Raw genomic sequence first — 23,214 nt, 5'->3', positions numbered from 1 at the left:
GTAGCCTACTCACAGGTTTGGGGAGGGGGCATTATTTGGCCTACTACAAAAGATAAAAATAAGATAATTAATAAGACTGTGATAAGTATTAAGGGACAATGTTTTGTCAAGCACCCAGATCATTCGTTAAATAAAATGAGTACTATTTGGCCCCGGGGAACAGAGTCTGAAAGGACCCAGGCCTTGAAAGATTGTGTCAAGTACCATCCAGTACAACACCCAGTGTTGCCAAGATGTGAAGCTGACGTGAGATCCCTCCCAAAGGGAGGCAAGGTACCAGAGCAGGAGAAGCCCTTCCCAGCAGAGAACCCAACAAACTTTGTGCTCATTACTTTCTGTGGCATTTTAAAATCATTTTTCCTCTGGCCTCCCAAAGACCTTAGGAACATTGAGGCGAATAGCAAATTGAACCAGCGTAACAGGGGCAATCCCATGTCACTGATTCAAGAATAAACGCCCCCATGTGGTAAAAGGGAGGATGGCAAAGCCTTTGACAATAGCAGACACGTGGAGGAAAAGGTTTACTCTGTGCTTGTTCCGGGAACACCTGTCCACAAACCAATCTCAGGCTCATCTCACATCCTTAACAATGGCTCAGCAGTCAGCCCTGATCACACCTGGACTCTACCTCTGTGCCTTTCCTTTGCTCTGTCATAAACTAACACTGAGGACCATACCACTTAAAAGACAAGTGAGGAATACCCAGGATACCCAAATAGAGACAGGTGCTCTGATCTGATAGAGCTTATAATGCAGAAAATCTGACATATATCTAATGAAAAGTTATGATTGCTTTTATGCTGTGCAGTAATTAGGACAAAAAGGCCAAGAGTTCATAGAACTGAACTTAGAATTACTCTTTAACTACTGATGGAATATTGAGATTTCTACTGTCACTGTGTTAACTCTCTAAAGCTCTGGCAACCATGTCAACTGCAGCCCTGAGACCAGCCAGCAGAGGAAGTCCCACTGCTTCTCTGTCCTGCCCTCTTCCCTCCATGCCACTTCCTCCATCAAAGAGCAGAAAGAATCAAGACAAGAACAGTGGTCTGAAGGATGAAGGGCTCAGAGAGAGGGAGGGTGTGATCTCTTTGAACACACTTTCTCCCTCAAGGCCAGCGAGGCAAGGGGGTCCAGGAGAAGGCCCAGCCCTCTCCCTCCCTCTGATAGGTGTGATCAGGGCCCCAGGAGCTGAGAGGGCTGGACAGGCGTGGAAACCAGGAGGGCACCTGCCTAGGCCCCGAGACAGACACTGCTCCCACCCTCTGGTCCCTGGTCTTCTCACAGACGGGCCCGGCTTTCCCTCCTCCCTACCAAAGGCGCGAGACTGGAGGGCTGAGCTCTGGGCTTAGGAGAGAGAACCACAAAGGCCATAAAAATGCCTTAGATGTAGGTCCCAAGCTGTTGGTAAACTAAACCAAAACACTCTCCCTGGGGATTGCAACGAGTTTGAGGTGTCAGTCTCACAGTATTAGAGAGCATGTAAACGCCAGACCATGTTCTCTGGGCTTAGTTTTCCCTTGGCTTTATAGGGAGAGGTTCCTGGAGCAAATCAGGACTGGGTGTTGTGATCCTGGGCTCCTCCAAGTCTCTCTGGATCGGTAGATATGCATATATACTCATATGCAAACAAACTCCACTGCTTTAAGTGGCTTATAGTCTCTCTCTCTCTCTCTCTCTCTCTCTCACACACACACACACACACACACACACACACACACACACACGCATGCACACATACACAGTACAACCTCCAGAAACTGACACACAGATTGAAACAATACACACCATGTATTGACTCATGCCACATTACACTCACCACCACATTAACCACATTTCCTGACCCTACCTTCCTGCCCCAATCAGATTCCTGACAGTCTCTGTCTGGACCCATCCCAATCTCTGGTTCTATCAGAGACACCTGGCCTGCTCACTACTGAGTATCTCTTTGGTTCTAACTACTTTACGAGCATTATGCCATCTAATCATCATAATGACACAAGGAGGGAGAAAATATTAGTATCCCTATTTCACAGATGAGGGAATTGTGTCTCAGAGAGGTTAAGCAATTTGTCTAAGGTCACACAGCTAGGAAATGGAGTCAGGATTTGAACTTAGGTCTGCCTGAACCCAAAGTCTGTACTGTTTCTACCATGTCATATATGTATGTGATAGGGCTGTATAAACTATAGAGGGCTTTTGCAGTGTAAGTCAAAATGGCAATTCCTGGTAACTGACATTTCTGATAAATGGACTCCTGATAATGGTATTCACAGTGAGGGCTCAGAAATGCTACAAAATCTGGACATTCTAAAATGCCAAGCAGACAATGTGTCTTCATGGGAAGTGAATGTACCAGCACCGTTCACCTCTGTGAAAGCAATTAATTTCTAAAGGCCATAAAGTCATGTTCAGTGAAAGTCTCTGCTGTGGCTTAGACAGGATAACCGCATCCCTTTCACCCTAGGTTGTCACAGTTTGACAGACAGGGCAGAGGTGAGCCAGCCCTTTCCCCCCACCCTATTATCACGCCTGTAGCTGGATGCCCTGGGCAGCATGACCCCTAGAAAATACCTCCTGGGGATGAAAACACAGGCCACAAAGGGCTTGTTAGGCAGGAAGTGCTTCTGGATGCCTGACCACACCCAGCTCCCCTGGATTAGCAGAGGGGCGTGGAAGAGCCCCTCTGCTTGATTTGTTGGACACATTAAGTGGACGCAGTTTGCTGGGTTGATGGAGGGGTTCTCGCTGAGATGTTCAAAGGGAGGCGGACAAATATAGATCCAAGACCCAGAGGCTCTGCACAGCACTGGCGTCACTGGCAGACGCATTACCGGAACCCTCACGGGCATTTAATCTCCTAAGTGTTTCAGGAGGCGGTAAGCACTTCAGAGTCTAATTCATCTTCTTTGTCTTCATTACTGGGAGCCCTCTGATCACCTTAATCCTCCCTCTGTCAAAGGAAAGAGCCATTTGTTTCTTTAATGGGTCCTCTCTCACTAGCTAAGTGGTTGCTCTGAGTCAGGGCTGAAGGTGATGCCATCCTGAGGACAGAGGAGAAGAGCCTGGCTCAGCCATGGGGAGATGGGAAGGGGGGTGGGGTGGGGAGATGGGGGGATGAGGGAGACAGGGCGGTGGGAGAGCGTGGCAGGAAAACGCCTGACTCCAGATTCAGAAGGAACTGCCGACTGCATAGAGCTTGACTACGTTCTCCATTCTCTCCCCACCCTGAGCCCCTCCTTCCTAGGAATCAGTGAGGTTCCAAGAGGGGGCCAGTCACTCCTCAGGATGAAAAAGGGTCTGTACACATAGAGCCACGGGATGTCTAAGCTGGAGGAGACCATCCTACTTTACAGATAAGGACACTCCCCTCTGAAGTTTCCCCATTCAGGGCTGAGTACCACCCATTCAAAGGCCAATAATAATAACAGACAGTGGCTTCCATTTATTTCATAGTTTCTGTGTGCCAGGAACTGTACCAAAAGTTTGTATTAGTTTATTCAATTCTTATTTTATCTCTGTGAAGTATGTATTATTCAACCCCATTCACAGATGAGAAAACTGAGGCTCGGAGTGACTTGCCCAGAGTTACATGATCATGTAGTAGAGAAGCTTTAACCGCATGTCATCTGATCCTCCAACCCCTGTTCTTACCGCCTCACTACTGGATTTTGTATGAAATGACCAGAGTTGGCTGCAGGAGAGGTACTTGAAAGGAAAGGGACCTAAAATCGTGTCAGGTAGGTGAGAGACCCAGCAACTGGAGGCGTCTAGCTGAAGAAGAGAAGAGGAGGAACAAGGCGGATCAGGCAGAGTGAGCCCTCCGGTCCCATGCCCCACAGCCAAGGATGGTGACTGCAAAGGGCCGGGCCCCCTCAGGAGCCAAGCAGCCAACAGCCAGCCCAGTGAGCCCCCACTCTTCATCTGTTTGTACTGTCATACCTTGTCTGTATAGGGCTTGTCCGACTAAGAAGTGAGAGATTGAACAGGAAAGGAAGTCTGGAACTCCATCATGCAAGGCTTGGAAGACCAAACTGAAGATTTTGGATAATTCACTATCTGTGCTCTCCCTTGCAACATCAAGTTTGAAAAATAATGATAGTCATCACTTACTGAGGACTTAGTAGGGACAAAGCATTGTATCAGGTCCTTTACATGTATTATCTCACTCGCCCTCACAAGGACCCTGCAAGGTAGATGAGAAAACCAACACCCAGGAGGCTGTGACTTGCCCAAAGTCACCTAATTAATAAATGGGCCCAGACAAGATCGACATTCAGTCTCTCTGACCCCATAGCTCCACCTCCTCTTCATTTTCAGAGATGGCAGCAGATAAGAGTCAAAGACCAAGGTCTATGTCATGCCAGGATTCAGTGCTGGCTAGCTACTTGTCAACCATATGATTTAGGGGATAATCTCTTGAGCCTCAATACTCTTATCTGTAAAATGCAGCAGATATTATCAGCCTCACAATATTAGTAGAACCCTCCTATGCAAATGCTTATATACTAGAAATTCTCTCTGAATGGGAGTTTCTATGGTTGGCTGCCTTTCCCCAGGTGATTCTAAAGACAAGAAAGAACTGATGAAGTGCCATCCTGCTTCTTCCCTTTCACGTCCTAAACAAGCATTTAGAGCATTTCGCCAAGGGTGCCAGCTCTGGGCCAGAGGCCTGAAGAAATCCTGGGGAAGTATAGAGCATGGGCCATGCCCTCAGGGGGATAAACATGAAATAACTGGAAAGGAATAAATATCATTGGAAAAGTCAACACTGCATTGTGAGGTGTGGCCTCCAAGAAAAGGATGATCCCGGGGAGCTGGGGCCGTCTGGGAAGGCTTTCCCAGAGTTGCTGGGGTAGGAGCTGGCACGTGAAGCTGTGGCAGCTTTGACTGGATGATGAGGCTGGAAGAAAGAGGTGGGGCTGGGGAGCTGGGTTGCAGACAGGGATGAGCTGGGTTGGAGGCGGAGGATCATCTAACAAAGAGTTCAGGCACCTGGTTGAATTTACAGAGAACTAAAACCCACCAATCCACTGCCCCCACCTCTGGAAGAGAAATGGGAGGCTGAGTACAGCAGAGGTGGGACAGGATGGGATTCCATAACCTCAGAGCTCAAAGGCCATTGAAAACCCCCTCATTCAATGTTTTCAAACACATTTAGTAGTAAAATTCTTTTTCCCCAAACAAAACTTTACATGGAGCTCAAATATACAGAAAAAAAAAAAAAAATTGAGACTGATATAGGGGTTGAGGCCCAGAAGCAAGGCTCTGCTCCAAGACCCTGTTTCACAGAGGCAGAGAAAGGAAGAAACTCGCTGCAGGTACAATGTCAGACAGGCAGGTGCCCACATGGCTGGATACAGACCTTTGGAGGAGGTCCAGGGATCTTCCCATGGCACCTCTCTGCCTCTTAAGATGGACAGGTCTGGATGGAGATGGAGGAAGCCTCTCTAGTAGTTGGGATGGGAAAGGAGGGTGGGAAGGGGCTTGTGGAGATGCTCCAAGGGCAACAAGGCATGTTGAAAACATATTCCTTTACCTTCCCCCAGATTGCTACTAACAGGACCGACAGTGAGCTGCAGCCCAGAGCCTAAGCCCTGGCCTCCTGCCCTCTGACTTCACGCTTACAGGTTCTGGGCCTGGTCCTCCCGAGCTGCTCACCTGGTCCCGGGTGTAAGGCGTGTCTACTCTCTGCTTGTCGCTGCAGGCCTCCAGGAGGACGCGGATGGCCTTCAGTTGCAGGAGCATCTCACAGGCCATCGTGTCAAAGAAGGTGATGTTGGCAAGGGCCGCTGAGGCCAGCAGGAAGACTTCCCCAGACGAGGCCTCTTGGCACAGTTCTGGATGGTGAAGAGGAAGAAAACAGCTTCACTGCCGAGCACTTTCATATCAGTTACCTCATTTGGTTCCCACAATAGCTCTGGGAGAAAATTTGGGCAGGTGTTATAATTCCCATTTTACAGATGAAGAAAGTAGTTACTGGAGAGGGAAATGTGTCTTCCTACATAAGTAGCAGGGCTGGCATTTGAAACCGTATGTGTGTGTCCTAATCACTCCATCCAACAGGTAATTACTGAGTGAACACTATGTACCCGGCACCCTGGCGTTTTGGGATGGGCTGGCGAACAAAACAGGTCAGGTCTTTGCTCCTGTTAAGCTTACATCCTACTAGTGGGCAAGACAACATGAATTTTTTAAAAACTAATATAAATAACTGCAAACTAATAAATGTGAAGGAGGAAATAATCAAGTGCTAAGACGGAGAATAACTAGAGGCCCGTTGGGTGCGTAAGGAAGGTCTCCCTAAGAAAGTGACTTTACTGCTGAGACCTGAGGGGAAAAAATGAAGCAGTCATGAGAATATTGGGGAGAAGAGCATGTTCCAAGCCAAAGGAACAGAATGTGCAAAGGCCCTGAGGCAGGAAAGAGCTCCTAGTCCATGTGTGTGTCTCCAGTAGCGTTCACTAGACCTGCTGAATTTGCCTTGAAGAAGAGGCTGAAGTTAAAACATCAAAACACTACCTCTCCAGCTGCCATCAGCAAAGTTTCAGGATTTCCTTTTGGTCCCAGAATAAGGGTCACCTGGCTGCAGAAAAGTCCTACACCAAGCCCCTGAACGTCAGGCTCTTTCTCTCTGATCCGAGTGGCCGTAACCCAATCCTAACCGTATCCCCCCACTTACCATCTGTAATTGTACTGAGGGTCTTTAAGGAGGAGAGGACCACCCCCAAACCCTGCATCCCTTCCCCACCTAACACATTCCCCCATGGGCTCCACGTGACCTAGAATGGACTCCTGCCTTGGAGAAGGCATACAAGGATCCATGGCGCTGCCCCCCCGTCCCAATGGACCTGACTTCTGACCCTCAGCTCCAACTTGACCGCTAACCAAGGTGCTTCCTGGGTCCAGGTCCCTCCTACTGACAGCATCTCTATGAAAATACAGGAAGAGAAGCCATACTTCAAGAAAACAGCCACAAGAGAGAAAGAAAGCTTTAGGGGCAGAGTTGAGCTGTGTTCTATCCTGATCTCTAGTTCTTGCTTCCAAAGAGTCTACTTCTAGGTTCTGGCATTAAACCTGGCACCTCTTGGCACCTTCCAGTGCATGCAGTTTCTGGTCCCTGCCTTTAAAGGGACAGAAAATAGCATTAGTTGAACCCCTGCAGTGTGTCTTACACAGTGCCATTAATTTCTGAGCACCCTTAGAGCAGAAGGTGGTCGCCTTCATTTAGATGTAGAAGCTGAGACTCAGAGAAGCCGGTAGTAGCAGCAGCAGCGACCTCCGACTGAGTGTTAATTCTGTGCCAGGCACTGCTGTACATGCTTGACCTCACTAACCCATTCCATCCTCACAACAACCCAATTTTTTATCACAATTTTATAGATGAAGGAACAGAGGATTCAAATGTTAAATGATTTTCCCAAAATTGTGGAACTGAGGAATGATGGTAATTTGGGGGGGAAGGGGGCTGGAATCAAACTGCTTGACCCCAAAGTCCCCACTCTTTCTACATTCCAGGCTGCCTCTTGTCTCTGGGCCTCTTTGCCTCATTCCCAGTGATGCTCCTGTAGATCTAGTTTCATTTCTACCAGGAGGGCAATGCCTGCTTCTGGGCAGTGCTGCTCCCCGCAGCCCAGGTATGACTATTAAAGTACTTAGCATCTTGATCTAGCCACCCTGGGCTGGGGCAGCACGTTAGCCAAGGAATTAAGAACTCTGATTTCCCCTTTCCGATGACTGCTTTATCCTCTGATTTGGGGGGAACACTAGGGTCAGCCCTTCCACGCCACCTTCCTACATCCAGGGTGTGGGGTAAGACCGTACAACTCACAGCCCACTTTGTTGCAAGATCTCTTCTAGGTCCGAACACCCACCCTCATTCTTATGAGTCACCATTGCTGCCAACACAGCAATTATTAACACAACCATCTAAGTGCCTTTTAATTTTAATGCACATTTATTTGAACTACAGGCTGAATCACCTGGGATGTGTTAGGAAGATTAAATTGAGGATTCCAGTGACTCATTTATAAACGTTTCCAGGGAATGGCAAGAAATTGGAGGACTATTTCCCACCAAAGAACAGAGTCCTGGCTACCTGCCCAGAAGATAAATCCCATCTGCTGACTCTCAGGGCGGACTCCACCACACATCTTCATCAGGGTGAAATAAATAGGGAGACTCCTCTTCTCCGGGGAGAAATCCAGCCCGGGCAAAGTAGAAATGGACATATGGCAATAATGAAAGGTTGTTTGGAATATATATGTTTTGATTTAGTATTTGCTATCATTTATAAACTGGGAGGTTTTCCATAAAACTTAGGATTTTTGTCTTTTTTTTTTAATTGGCCTTTCCTACATGGCAACAATGAACTGGAATTTATCAGTGATTGCCCCACTTTAGTCACTGCATGTGCTTTTAAATTCAATACAGGACTGAAATCTCCTTATTTTCTTCTTCCATCTGACCTCTTCACCTCATTTATGTTTCCTGCCGGGCTCTGGCACATGACTGAGTACGACACCGCTGGTGTAAGTGAATCCTAACACTGTTATGTGGCCTTGAGAAAGTTCCTCAACCCCTCTGGGCCTAGGTTTCTTCTCTTATAGGGTGGGCATTAAACTTGATGGCCTCTTGCGTTCCCTCCAGCCAAGACTTTGAACAATTGGCTCCTGTGTTTTCTCAACTTTGAATCAATGTAGATGTTGACAAGTTGATTTCTCCCAGCCTGGCCTGTGGATGCCACGACCACAGTAACTAGAATCAGCCATTAAATCAACTTAACTGATGCTTCCTGCATGCAAAGTGCTTGCAGATCTGAGAATTCTAGAGCGAGAAGGAACCTTGAGAGAAACAGGTCCTGACCCCTTGTTTCACATAATAGGAAAACTGTAAAGTGAGCTCCGCAATGTGACATGGCAAATGAGTGGCAGAATCTCACACAGCCTGCACAGGGCTGCCAGTCAAGAGCTTTTTGTTGGATGGATTTATCAAAGACAAAACTCCAAGTCCAAGTGTTCTGACTCCAAGTCCCCTGTTCTGTGCTGCTCCTAAATTTGTGCTTTTCCAGATATTCCCAACCCTGCTTTGGTAACTCCAAGCACCAACCCTACATTTTCTGATGTGATCAATTTTCATTCAGTTTCAGTGAGATACAAATAGAGAGACAGTGACAGAGAAAGGGATCGAAGTAGAAACCCAGAGCATCACCGGAACTTATCAAAGAAAGGATGTGGTTTGCAAAACAAGTTTCCTGGGGATTGTCATCCAGGTGAGTCCTCCTAGTTCCTGCAGGTTTGCAGGAAGATTACATTCTAGATATGGGGCTCTGATTCTCCTGCCAGGAGCACACACGTCTGAATAGGGGACCCTAAAAGGGTCAAAGTTGTCAGGGCCCCAGGAAGTGAGGCCAGCGGTGGGATTGCAAGCAGCAGGTGGTGGGGAACAGCTGCTCTCTGAGAAGCCGCTTGCCCCCAGTCTTTGCTGCCACATTTGCTGGGTACCAGGTACCATAGACTGAGATCTCAGGAGCAAAGCCCATCAGAATCTCTCTGGATAAGGATCTGAACCTCAACATTTGAGGCCCCACTCTTCCCTGGGGCTTGTCCTGTTCTCCTGTTTGAAAGGCCAGTTAATCCCAATCTGAAGTCAATTCAAGGAGCTTCTTGGAGGGCTGCAAACGCTTCAGTAGAAGACTTGACAACAGAGCTCTTTAAGGCCTGACTCTGATACTTCAATGGTGGGATTTCAGCTAGTGTGATCTGTGTGCAGGAGATATGTGGGTGCAGTGAGGGAGTTTGACAGGGAGACCTTCCTGTCCTTCCTAAAGACAACTGTGACAAGGCCCTCCTCACCCAACGGTCCCCTCCAGCCCCGGATGACTCACTAACGAGAGCTGTCACGATCTCCTCCATGCTCTCCAGGAAGCTGCTGAGGTGCTGGGTGAAGGGCAGGTGTGGGGAGGTGACTTGGGCGACCACAGCCGCAGCCTCAGCCCGCGTGGCTTCCGAGTGGCTGTCGTCAGTCAGGATGTCGGCCAAGCACAGAACGCCATCCACCTGCAGATGGAGAGAGGGCACAGCCCTGTGCATCCGGGGAGAGCACGTGCTCATGATAATAATGAGACAGACTCACGGTCAAGCCTGGACCCCAGTGACTCTGGGGGTTATCCGTTGGCTCCAAAGAGATCACTGACTTCCCATGGCATCTTAGATAGTGGACATCAGCAGGCGTCCAGGGGCTAGGCCGGGGCACCCACCACAGCGAGTTGTAGTAGAAAGAACAATCTCTTAGAAATCTCACATCCCTGAGTTCACATCCTAGCTCCCTCTCGCTTGGTCACTCAGCCTCTCTGAGACTGTTTCCTCATCCACCAACAAGGTGTGAGGAGCTAAACAGATGAGGCAGGTGATGCTGGATCCAGAAGCGATGCTTAACAATGTTGGCCCCCTCCTCCCCTCCCTGGGTCAGCAGCAGGCTGAGCTCAGCGTCTTTCCTCCCGCATCCTGTCCTCCACCACCTTCCCCCGCAGAGAGAGGGCTGCTCCCCTGGACGCCTTGTTCTCTCTGCCCCACCAGAGAGAAACAGACCTGGGCAGAGTGGGAGCTGAATGCCAGATAAAGACTGCAGCTTCCAGTTCTGCCCCAGTCGGACCTGCTCTTGGCATAGTAACTTCCGCTTACTGAGCGCTTGATAGAGGCCAGCTACACGGTGCATGCGTTACTACACCATTAATCCTCATAACAGCCTTCTGAGGGCAGCGCTGTTACGTACAGCGTACGTGTTATTGTACCATCCGTCCTTTTAATAACCCTCTGAGGTCAGTGTTATTATTATCTTCAATTTACAGATGCAGAAACTGAGACACAGAAAGGTTCATTGACTTACCCAAGATCGCAGACTTTAAAAGCAGTTGGTTTGGGATTTGAACCACAATGGTCTAGTCTCAAAGCCCATGGTTTTGAAGAGGCATCACACTGCCTTCTAAGAAGTGACACCTGAGCTCAGACCCCAGCCTCCAGCAAAGGTGAGCAGGTGAGATTTGTTTAGAGAAAAGGCAGTAACTTGCCAAGGTTAGCTCAGCAGGGCTCCTGCAGCCCTTCGACGCCCCGGGACACCCGCCTGCCTGGGGACCCTGCCACCAAGGGCCAAGGAGACCTTCCCTTGTGAGGGATCGGAGGGGGGAGGGGCGAGGCAGGGAAAGAGCCAGGGTGAGGTGAGGTGAGGAGATGAGAGGAGGCGCCTGAGCTGCTGCCCTACACCTGCCGAGGGCCGGGCTCCTGTCCCTGCTCCCTTACTTCCTGCCACTCAGCTTCGGCTGCTCTCATGTTGTTTGACTAATTACCCCCACCATGTTCTGGGCCTCCCTCAAATGTTCTTGGGAGCCTTCGGTCCATTAATTTTGAAAGCCTTTGGCAATCTCAGACTCAAAAGAGACAAATGTGGAAACAGGAGCCCGGGGAACTGTCCGCAATAAAACTCACCTGGATGTGCTTAATAAAAGAGCAAACAGGAGCCAGCAGCCCCTGCAGGACTGGGCCCGTGCCAGGTGTTTGACTAACAGGCCTCACCTGGGCCCAGGGATGGACATGGGGGCTACTCTGGGCCTAGAAACAGGGAGCAGCACCCCTCTTACTGCCAACCTCAGATGCCTTTTAGGCTTATCTGGTTCGTCCCCTTCCTCCTTCCAGCACCACCCAAGGCAGTAGCTAGGGAGCAACAGGGTCTCTAGTGGGGGAATGTCTCAGCCAATCCTATTCCCTAATCTCATCTTGGATGCAGATGGAGTTGCATCTCAGACCCAGTTGGGAACGCTGGTCAGACCCAAACCTAATCCCCAGCGTCTGCTGGGAGATGGGCCAATCTGAACGCACCAGAGAGGCCAAGAGGTTGGTGGTCCCGGAGCGTCTGTGCCCCCAGGCCCTGCACACTAGGCATGCTTCCCAGCCCAGACTGCCACTCAGCAAGCTCACTGAGCACAGTCTCCCTGAGCACATGCTGAGTGCCAGGCTTTGCACTGGAGCAGTGGGGCAGGGACAAGTGACCCGTCCTCAAATGACTATTGCACAATGTGACCTCTGATGCTCCGTGGGAGACCTCCTGGAAGCCCCTCTGACTTAACGCCCACACCCCAGCTCGGGGAGGCGGCCCTCCTTGGAGCTCACATCCAGGCACATCTACTGTCATAACAGCATTTATCACACGGGATGGCCATGTTTCTCCAAGTGGCATCTGTGGTTGACACCAAATTCACTAAGAGTTTCTTCAAAACACATTCCTGGGCCGCACCCAGACCTATTCAACCAGGCTCTCTAGGGAGGCCTGGAATCTGCTTTTTAACAAGGTCTGAAGCCGACTTTATACACCAGCAATTTGGAGAAGCACCCTGGGATGTGATTCTCCACTCCCTTTTCTGTCTGGCTGTCTCTGACATCTTCCTGGAAGCTCTGCAAGCCTGGGGACCACAGCTTGTGTACCCGTGACTTCTCCAGGCCTTGCACATAGTAGGCTTTCAATAAAGGGAAAAAAATGCAAGACAGAAAATGGGACCTAGGTGTGTCCTAAGTGAGGACACACTTTAGACAAGTGAAGGTAAAGAAATGGCATTGCAGATGGAGGGGATATCGTAAGTGAAGCCCACTATAGGAAAGGGCAGCTTTGGAGAACATCCGGCTTGGGAACATGGATTCCACAGATTCCTGACCCCAGGAAAGTGACCCTGGATTGTCATGTGGGCCAACTGCCCAGGCCTCTGGCTCTGATGCCACTGACTGGCCACTTGGCCTCCTGCTAGCAAGCTGCCACCAGCCCAGATTGATCTCCGTATCCATCACCGTCTCAGCAACTCCAACTCAGTCCAGCTTATCAAGCAGAAGGCCCTGAGGGGCCCTCCACCACAGGGCTCTGGGCCTCCCAGTGCCTGAACCAATTCCTGTAGTGTCAGAATATGCACAGGCTCTGGAGTCACACCTACCTGGGTCTGAATCCTGCCGCCATATCTTACTAGCCAGACAATTTTTGGTACCTACTTTGAGCCTTTATATATAATGGGAATAAAAATACCAACCCCAGAGGATGCCAAAAAAACTGGAATTGTTAACTAAGAGAATGCATGTACAGTGCCTGCCACATGGTGGCGCCATCACTCCACCTTATCCCCACCTGGCTGTTACAGTCATCTCTCCTAGACTTCGGGCCCTGAATCCTAGCTCGCCTCGCTTTGCCTGCCCCAGCTGAGGTCTCCCAACTGGGCTTCTCTCCAGGGCTCCTTTCTTCAGGCTCCTCTGGGCCTGAGACCCCATAGAGAACCTCAGCCCTGTAGGTTGAGGCCCACAAGTTTACCCGCTTGCTTGGACAACTTTGGGTCATGCAGCCCAGAACTAGAACTTCTAAAAGGTCAGTGACTCCTCTTTTAATACCTGACCAGGAACAATAAGATTAATAATTACAATTCCTGAGAAGGGAACAGAGAGAAAAAGTACCACCCATGCATCTCTAATGTTTAACAAACAGTAACTGAGCACCTTATCGTGATAGATGCTAAACTAGGCAGACTGATACAGAGATGAATCAGGAACAAAATAAGAGATAGAGAAAGACAGACACATAGAGAAACCAAAGGTGGGGGGTGGAGGGAGAGATCATATGCTTAAAAGGATTTGGGAACTTGACTGGTACAAAGCCCAGCCTGTCCATTCCTCTCTTATTTGGCCTTTCTGAATCACCTCCCCCTGCTGAGAACTCTCTCTATCTAGGCCTTTCTCTTTCCTGGGCCCCCACAATACCCACTTTTGGGCTCACCTCCTCCCAGCTAACCGCTTCTTAGCCACAGGTTTTGCCATCAGCCCACTTTGTACCACCTCAGTCAATAGCACCCAAACCAAGTGGCCTCAGTGACTCACTATGATGACCCCCTAGCCCTCCAGCCCTGACCTCGTTTCCCAAGATCCACATCTACATTTCCAGCCTGCTACTGGGTCTCTCGATGTTCAGTTCTAAAACTAATTTTCCGGGATATTTCACAGGCGTCTCAAACCCAGTTCACTTTCAGCTGGACTGCTCACCTGCCCTGCCTTCCCTCCTCACTCCCTCTCAGACCCAGGTGAGACGTCACCTCCTCTGTGAACATGCACCTTCCTCCCCCAGACAGAGGGTCTCTGTTCTCCCAGCTGCCACACCACTCTGGTGTGCCCACAACTAGAGCACTTATCGTGCTAGATCATCTTCCCCAGCTTACATGCCCATCCCTGCACTAGATCTGAGCTGCTCAGGGCAGCTCCTGTACTGAATCTTCTCTGGTCTCTAGTACCCAGCGGAGGCCTGACACACAGTGGTTAACTTGTGAGGTGTGGGCTGAATGATGAGGAAACAGAGGCACAGGGTGGGGAAAAGACTGCCCAGGCCACGAAGCAAGGTAACGCCAGGGCCGGGACTCCCATCCTGGTCTCCCCGCTCCTGGCCCTGTGGCCGCGCTGTGGGGCCTTTGGTGGGGCAACGTAGGGAGAAGCTGGTGAGAGGGCCAGGTCAGTGAGGGCTGCTCAGCTCAGCTCCAGGGAGGGCCTGGGAGTAGCCCAGCCTGAGCCAGCTTCCTCCAACCCTGATCCCATTTCTGGAAAGTCTCCATCCCCAAACGCCCACTTCCCATCCTCAGTCATACACTTAATGATGCCAAGAGAACAATCTAATCAAAGCACTTTCACATCCCTAAAGAAATTGCTGCTGGGAGCACTTAGAGGTAATTAGCTTTTACCTAGCGTGGAATGGGCCTGGGCAGAGGACAAGCGTTCCTCATGGGAGGATGTTCATGGGGTGGTGAGGATGGTCTGGCCTGGTCCCTACCTGGGCCGTAGGATTGATGCCACAGGAATCTGCTACAGAGGAAATGGGTGGACTCCGAGAGTCTCCCTGGGCAGTGGGAGAAGGAGCGTGGAAACCACGCAGCTGAGGAATCCAAGTGTACCGTAAACATCACGTCCAATTTATGAGCAATGTCCTCCTACTGGTTTTTAGAAAAGCATCAGTGGTGGCTTTAATGTGAATATCAAAGGGACCCTGGTTAGTATACAAAGGCCCATCATATATCACTGGTGCTGGTCTGCTCCTTCCTAATTCCTTTTTGTATGTTTACTTTTTAGGGAAAGGCAGAGGAGTTGATTGTCATAACAGATAAACAGATTCATGCAAATGCAGTGATAACTCAGCCTCAGTGGGGGAGCATGACCTAAAGACCCCCCAAATTTCCTCCTTCACCTTTCTGTCCACTTGGATACCAAAAGCTTGCAGAAAACATAAAAGACAAGTGGGAACCACAAAGCAGTTGGAATCCTGCTCATGGATGGATCTGTCTGCCCAGAGTACAGCCAAAGGGAAAATTCAGGCACAGTCAGAGAGGGAAACAGGGTCATGCCCGAGGAAGCAAAGACAAGTCAGGGCCAAGGGACAGGGCAAAACATTCGGTGGAATAAAGGAACCCATGGGCCAGAAGCAGGATCTGATGAGGGCAAGGTTCAGGACAAATTCTGTGAACGATGTAAGGGGTTAAAGGCTCACTTTATAAAATGACGTATTTGTTCTAAGGAGTGGTGGTAGAGCTGGGAGCCCAGTAGAAAGCCGTAGAAAGCCATAGAAAGTGAAACGGGCCTTCAGGAGGATAATACTATCTTCCTCCCAAATGAACACATCCAGACCCCACTCAACTTCTTTTGCTTTTTCAAACAAGAATCTTTGATTAAAAGCCAAATGTCAAAATAGACAAAAACAAATATGAATATGTAATAGGGAATGGAACAATGGATGAAAAGGATTATATAACCAGCTTGGCAGCGAAGTCAGTGAGGTGAGTTATTGAGGTGGAAAGAAATCAAGAATTAAATCACTTAAGAATATAAATGGAAAATAATTTCCCTGTCAAGCAAGTGATTTTCCTTAAAGCAGATTGTCGAAAAGATGCCCTGGAGGCATTGGGTAGTGGAAGGAGCGGAGTTTATGAGAAGCTATCAAAAGGTCACTAAGAAAAAGTTCATTTCCTTTGGGTGAGGGTTACTAGGCATGTGCTGATGTGAAAGTACCAAGTTTTCAGCAAAGCACAACTGGCACAGCTGGGATCTGAACTGTGCCAATGGGCTTCTAGATCAGTGGTTATTTGCCTGGTTCTCAGATGATTGGAATCATATGGGGAAGTTTTAAAATACTAATGCCTGGGCTTCACCACCAGAAATTCTGATGTAATTGGTCTTAGGTGGAGTCTTGGCATCAGTATTTTTAAAGACTCCTCAAGTGACTCTAATGGAGATCCTGGGTTAAGCACGTCTCCTCTAGAGGTAGCTGTGGTACAGTGGAAGTTGCACAAGCCTAGGAGTAAGAAAAACCTGGGTTCATAACTCAACTGTGCTACTTGCTGACTTGGTAAAATGAGCAAGTTACTCATCTTCTCTAAGCCTCAGTATTCTAATCCTTAAAATGATAATATCCACTTAATGAAACAGTGAATGAAATATCAAAAGCATTCCCCCTGAAATCAGTAACAAGACAGAGATAGCCATTATGGCCACTCCTATTTAACATTTTACAGTGCCCCTAGCCAATGCAACAAGAAAACAGAAAGAAATAAAAAGGTATAATGATTGCAAAAGAGAAAGTGAAACTGTCATAATTTATAGATCACATGATTGTGTACACATGTACATAATCCAAACCTGTATAAAATCCAAAAGAATCTACACACCATTAAAATTAATAAGTGAATTTAGCAAGATCATTAGATACAATATTCAAAATTGTATTTTCTATGTATTAACAACAATTAGAAAATAAAAAATTTTAAATAACACTTACATTAGCATAAAAACATACCTAGAAATAAGTCTTAAAAAAGATATGCAAGATGTTGACACTAAAAACTTAAAACATCGCTGAAATTAAATACAGTCTATATAAGTAGAGAGGTATGCTGCATTTATTGACTGGAATACCCTATACTGTTTAAGAAGTCAATTATCCCAAAATTTATTTACAAATTTAAAGAAATGCCAATCAAAATCTCAAAATCTTAAATTATATATAGAAATGTAAAGAACTTAGAATTACCAGGATAATCTTAAACAAGAACAAAATTGGAGGATCTATACTACCAAATATTAAAATTTATTATAGACTACAGGGACTCAGCCAGTGCCATATTGGTACAAGGATGGAAAGAAAGATTAATTGAACAGAAAAATAGTCCAGAAACAGACTCATACCTGCGTCATCACTTTACCTACAACAAAGGCACCACTTTAATTCAGTGGTGAGAAGACGGTCTTTTTGATAAATGGTGCTGGCTCAATTGGATATCATATGGAAAAACACTGAATCTTGAACACCAAAAATATTTAATTTGAAATAGACCATTGACCTAAATGTGAAAAGTAAAATAATAAAGCTCCTAGAAGAAAATATAGGAGACTCTCTTCATGATTTGGGGGAACACAGACCTTTCTTAAATGGAGACAAGAAGCACTAACTACAAAAGAAAAGATCAATAAATTGGACTTTATCAAAGTTAATTTCTATCCATCAGAAGACACCATTAAGAGAATGAAAAAGCAAACCATGGACTGAGAATATGTATTCTCAATACATGTATCTGACAAAGGGTTTGTATGTAAAATATGTATTTTTGAAGCTTATAAATCAATAAGAAAAACAACTCATTTTTTTAATGGGCACAAGTGTCAAACAGACATTTCACAGAAGATAACCGAATGGTCGATAAGGATATAGAAAAATTGCTCAAAATTATTACTTGTCAGGGAGGTGAAAATTAAAACCATCATGAGAGATCACTATATGTCCAAGCAGGCCACAAGCAGGGCATTGCATGTCCAGCTATCACAAGGCTTCAAACTAATTATCTGTACTTTTTTTTTTTTGGCCGTGCCGGGCGCGGTACATGGGATCCCCTGCACCCCTGCAGTGGAAGCACAGAGTCTTAAACACTGGACTGCCAGGGAAGACCCAAACTAATTATTTGTACTTTTAAAGTAGCCCGAGGGAGAATGAAACACTTCTTTGGAAACTGTGTGTTCATTATCTGTGTGGGTCTTTCCATTGCCCCTCTTTCTCTTGTCCTATAAGTCTCTTCCTCTTTCTCATCATTCTTCCCTCTCCTCGTCTCTGTCTCTGTGTGTGTGACCAAAGGACCCACCACCTGCTGTCAAGGGATGGCGGATGCTGGTTCCTGCTGCCTCTGTGCTTTGAGGGCTGGCCTGCTCTGTGCTGTTGGTGCCAGGCTGTTCCCAGGAAATGGGCCCTCCCTCATTAAATTCTGCCCCCAAACCTGCACCTTCTATCTTCCCTCAATCTCCTCACTGTCTCCCCTCCCTGCTATAGCGACTTCCTTTCCCCTGCTGGCCTACGAGCTGGCACTGGCCCTACTCCCGAAGCCAAGGGGAAGCCAGTGCTCATGGTGCAGGCCCCACCTCTGCACCTGAGCAGCCCTGGCTTCCTTCCCTGCGGCACAGCCTCCCTTCTCCCCAACACAAGCGGCGTGGCAGGGCTGCAGCTGTTGCTCTTGTCCACCAGGTGGCGCTGTTGCACAGCGCATGGGGACCCGAGGCCCGGCTGAGCTGAGCCTTCGCCCGCCGCTGCATTTAGGACTGAGGCTGCCCTCTCCAAACTCAGGTTTGGAGTGCAGCACAGCCCCGGAGCCAGCAGGGCCTTCCTTCAGTCTGGACGATACTGGCCCCTAATCTCTAAGTGAATCTCACAGGGAGAGGAGGGGGGAGCGGGGCAGAGTGCCTAATTCTGTTCTCTCCTCTTCACATCCTGGCCTCCCTCAAGTCCCCCCACCCATATCCTCAAGGGAGATGGAAGGGGTTGGGAGACTTGGCAGGTAGGGAAGGGAGTGAGCCACACCCCCTCTAGAAAGCCCCTTTGCAGGGCTGAGGAAGGTGACAGTGTCAGTCCCCACTTCTGTCTGCCTGTCCACAGTCACAGCACAGACAGCTGACCTGGCACCCTCGGGTTCTCTGCACAGTCTGCCATCCAGGGCAGTTGCAGGCCCACACCTGGGGGCGTGAGAGCTGGCAGAAGCTGATAAGGGTAGGTGGGTTGAGCCCTAAAGAAGGGTGAGGAGACATCTGGATCTCCATTCAGAGGCGTTTTCTCTCTCCCTCTCTCTAGGAGCTACTACAAGGTAAAGAAGGGGCTTCAAGTCAAATTAAGCAGAGTTCTTGCCTGGCATCCGTAGGTCCTCTCTCCCCACCCAGCCTCACTTACTTATTTAGAACTGACTCCATGAAGATAAAGTAGCTGCCTCGCTCTGGAGTCTGTACACGATGGTCCTTTTCGGCTAATGGGGTGGGGGGGCATAGCTAACTGAAACTATAAGCAAAAATGAGGTTCTCAGCCCCAGGCTCTGCCTCTGCCAGTGTCTCTATGCCTTCCAGCCTCAACTTCCTCTTCTGTAAAATGGGCATGACCATCTCTCCCTGCCTTCCTTGCAAAATGATCGTTTGAACCAAATGAGCAAAAGGATGAGAAAAACTGGTTTACTTTTTTTGCAGATATGACTTATTTCAGACCATCTGCAGCCCTACAAGGAGCAAGCAGTAGAGAGAAAGTCCTATAAAACAGCAACTAGAGAGACAGAGCCTCCCCACCATCCCCCAGAACCTGCTCCCTCCTGCCCAGGGTCTCTGGGTCCAGGCCTCCCTGTCTGCAGCCTGGTCCTTCAGATGTCAGGGCATCTCAATCCCAAGAAGCTGCCCCAGGAAACGGGGGTGAGGTGAGAGAGCTGCCTGGAGACAGGCAGCAATTTCTCCATCCCTCGCCACTGATGTTTTTCTTCTCAGACTTGAAGTTGAGCCCTCCTCCCCTCCCTGCTGCTCATCATTAATTTCTCCATCGATTTTCATTAAACTCTCCTCTTGGCTCCAACACAGGATGAACTCCTTATTTGAAAAAATGAAATAAGAGGGAGGGGGTGGGAATAAAAAAAATCTCTTTTGAAAGCAAGATTGTCTCTGGTCTCAAGGCTGGAAGAGGCAATTACTAGAACCGTCTTGGAGGTTGTCTGAGGCTGTCTGAGCATTGGGTTTGGAATGCCCCCCACCCCTTACGGCCCTAGATTCTAGGTTCCTGCCCAGCCCCAGCCCCTCCCTGGACCCCAGTCTCCAGTCCAGCTCTAGTCCGCAGCACCCCCATCCTGGCCCCGGCTCTGTCCAACCTTGACTGCTGCACCAACAGTGCCCTGACAGTCCCATTACCACTCAGAACACCCTGGAACTCTGCCAGGACCATGGCAAAATCCCAGGACTCAGGCTTTCTGGGAGCATTGCAGGATTTTCCCCAGACCAACCCGAAAAGGTGAAGACAAACAGGCCAGGAAAGAGGGAAGGGAAACAGACACAGGCAATTTCTTCCTCCAAGCAGGCCCCACCTGCATTGCTGCATCACATCATCATGGCAGCCCCACGGAGGAGGTGTCGTCCCGTTTTATAAAGAGGAAACCGAGGTTCCGAGAGGACTCGCTTTCTAGCCCCCTCTCAGCCACCCCCCAGACCAGCAGTTCTCTGCCTTGGTAATGTCAGTCCACCTTCCCAGCTCTACTCCGCCCCAAGGCTGCCCTGACCAGGCCAGGTGGGCTAGGTCGCCTGGCCACCACACGGGGTTGGGTCCATCTGCTCTCACTGGGCTGTGTGGCTCTGAAGCCCTCACTCCCTCTTTGGCCCCCATTTTCTTCATCCCACCTTCTCCAAAGTGGGTCTCAGAGAACACTGCCTCCTCTTCTGGGCTCCCCCAACTCACTGAGCATGGAGCTCCTAAAAGACTTAGAGCCCCACTGGCCTACCAGCCAGCTGTGGAGTCCCTCTGCCGAGGCCACTTTCCCCTGGCCTGCCTGGGAGCTCCACCTTGGTCCTCGGGGCCCAGCTCCACTGCTTCCTTGCTGCTGCCTTCACCAGCACCCCAGGCACAGGTGGTACCACCAGCCTGCGGCTTCTGATGGCCATGGGGCTACCACTTGGCCAGCCCAGGTGGGAGACAGGGAACACAGCTGCCTGTCTCTCCTCCCAGAGCCCAGCGCAGGGGCTGGGGAATGAGGGGCGACTGTCTGCTGAGGACACAGGACAGACTTCCTGAAACTCGCTGCCCCAGCAGGAGCACGATGGTGAGGAGGCTGTGGGCAGGATGAACCAGATCTCAGAAAAGAAAGCGTGGAGCCTTGAAAGACCCTTCAGGCACCTCTGCAGAGGCCTTTGCTATGTCTTGACATCTTGCTGCTCCAGACCTGCTGGGGGAATATCCACGTCTGCCCTCTTCCCGGACCAATACCCAGAGTCTGGTTCCCTGGGAGCCACTGCCCTGCAGTCCCCACCTCAAAAGGGCCAGCTCTTCCCAGGGTCACAGAGTATAAAGAACATGGGCTTTAGAAACCAGCCAGACGTGGGTTTGGATCCAAACTACACGTTCATGAGCTGAGGGAACACAATCTCTGAGTCTCAGTTTCCTCACCTGTAAAATGGAAAGGTTGTAGGGACTCGTGCTCCAGCCCCACTGACTTCTCCACACTGTGCACTGGGCAGCGTCTTTGGCCACGCTATCCCCTCCTGCTGGCGCGCCAGAGCTCTCTTCTCCACCAGACCATCATCTTCTTCAGGCCACTGATATTCAAAACCCCGGCAACTGGCATCACACCCGCCAAAATCAAAATAGCTACCATTTATTCAGTGCCTAGTGGGTGCCAGGCACCAGGTTACCGCAATCTATTTATCTCTGACAGCCCTGGGAGGTAGATTTCATCATGCGCATTTGATTGATGAAGAAACCACATCTCTGAGAAGTTAAGTAACTTGCCCAGGGAAACGTGTCCAAGTTCGTAGGTGGAAAAGCCTGAATTCCCATCCAGAAGAGCCTGACTCTCAAAGGCCACAGTTTTCCTGGAGCTGGGCTGCTTCACAACAAATGTGTGACGACGGAATGAATTAGTAGCGTGATGAGATGATGAGGGACTGAGTGAGCAGGCAAGGAAGCGAGTGAGTTGAAAGTAAGTGAACGACTGGATGACAGAGAAAGAAGAAACAGGTGACTGGGTGAATCTATGGCCACTCGAATGTCCCAAGCCCAACAGAGCTCGGGCATCACGCAGCAGGGCTAAGGATGGATGGGGTGTCTGGTGACCTGACTAGACTCACACTCTGCGGGGATCTGTGCGTGATTTAATGAACCACTTTAAGGTTGGAGGGAAGCGGTGGTGGGTAGCCGCATGACAGAAATGGATTTTAACCAAATCCAGCACATTTCTTGCTGCCAATTAATTATGGGAGCCTCAGGGAGGAGGCTAGGCCAGTAAATCAGGGGGAGGCTGGGACTTTGACATTATCTAAAGAGGGCACGAACTGTGCCGGGTGAGTGTGCAGCAGGCGAAAGCCCCAGGGCACCTGCTCCCCACCTCGCCTCTGCCTTGCCTGTCGTGCTGTGGCTTCTGCAAATCAGTCTGTCCCCGGATTTTTTCACCTTCCATCCTAAACATGGACAACGGCTGACCTCGCCAGAGCATCTGAGGCCAGCGCTCAGCAGCCGGATCACAGAGCCCACGTGGGCAGGACCTGGGGGAGGGACAGGTGATCCAGGCCCTCCTGGGTGTCTCTAGAACACCTCACAGCTTTGGAAGCAACATGATGTGGAGGAAAAGAGCATGGACCTTAGCCTCACGTATTGGAGTTGAGTCCTGGGTTGGCATAATGGTTCACAGCCCAGGCTGACTCTGGCTCAGCAGAGCTGGGATTAAATGATCTCCAGGCCATCTATTAGCTGTGTGCTCTTGAGCAAGTTGCTTCACTTCTCTGAGTCTCCCTTCCTTCTACAAACAACATGGATGATAACAGCACCAATGGATTAACGATTAAGTGACACCATGAAAGGTGGGGTTTAACAAAGTGCTTGTCCAAAGCAAGTATTCGATAAATGTTATTATCCTTTTAATCACTGTCATGATGTCCTTATTACCTGATAGAATAAGGGTCGATAAACATTTTCTGTAGAGGACCAGATAGTAAATGTTTTTGACTTTGTGGGCCTCATGGTCTCTTGCAATTATCTAATTATGCTGTTGTAGAGAAAAAGCAGACAGAGAGAACACCTAAACAAAGGAGTCTGGCAGTGATCCATTAAAACTTTATGGATCAAAACTTTGAATTTCACATAATTTTCATGTGACACAAAATCTTCTTC

The 23,214-nt window shown here is 49.1% G+C and overlaps 1 protein-coding gene across 7 annotated transcripts in view; it reads right to left on the bottom strand.

Annotated features, from left to right (window-relative positions):
- INSC (INSC spindle orientation adaptor protein) overlaps nt 1-23,214 on the bottom strand; it is a 129,937-nt gene that overhangs the window by 15,804 nt on the left and 90,919 nt on the right. For all 7 annotated transcript variants that reach the window (XM_082476548.1, XM_082476551.1, XM_082476546.1 and 4 more), the window contains 2 exons: nt 9,887-10,058; nt 5,662-5,840 (listed from right to left, as the gene is read on the bottom strand). In XM_082476548.1, coding sequence (XP_082332674.1) covers nt 5,662-5,840; nt 9,887-10,058 — 351 coding nt within the window. The remainder of the gene's footprint in view (nt 1-5,661; nt 5,841-9,886; nt 10,059-23,214) is intronic.

This window comes from Balaenoptera physalus (assembly GCF_965194825.1).
Source record: "Balaenoptera physalus genome assembly, chromosome: 10".
In the NCBI taxonomy this organism is placed as follows: Eukaryota; Metazoa; Chordata; class Mammalia; order Artiodactyla; family Balaenopteridae; genus Balaenoptera; species Balaenoptera physalus.
This window is presented reverse-complemented; position numbering and strand designations above follow the sequence as displayed.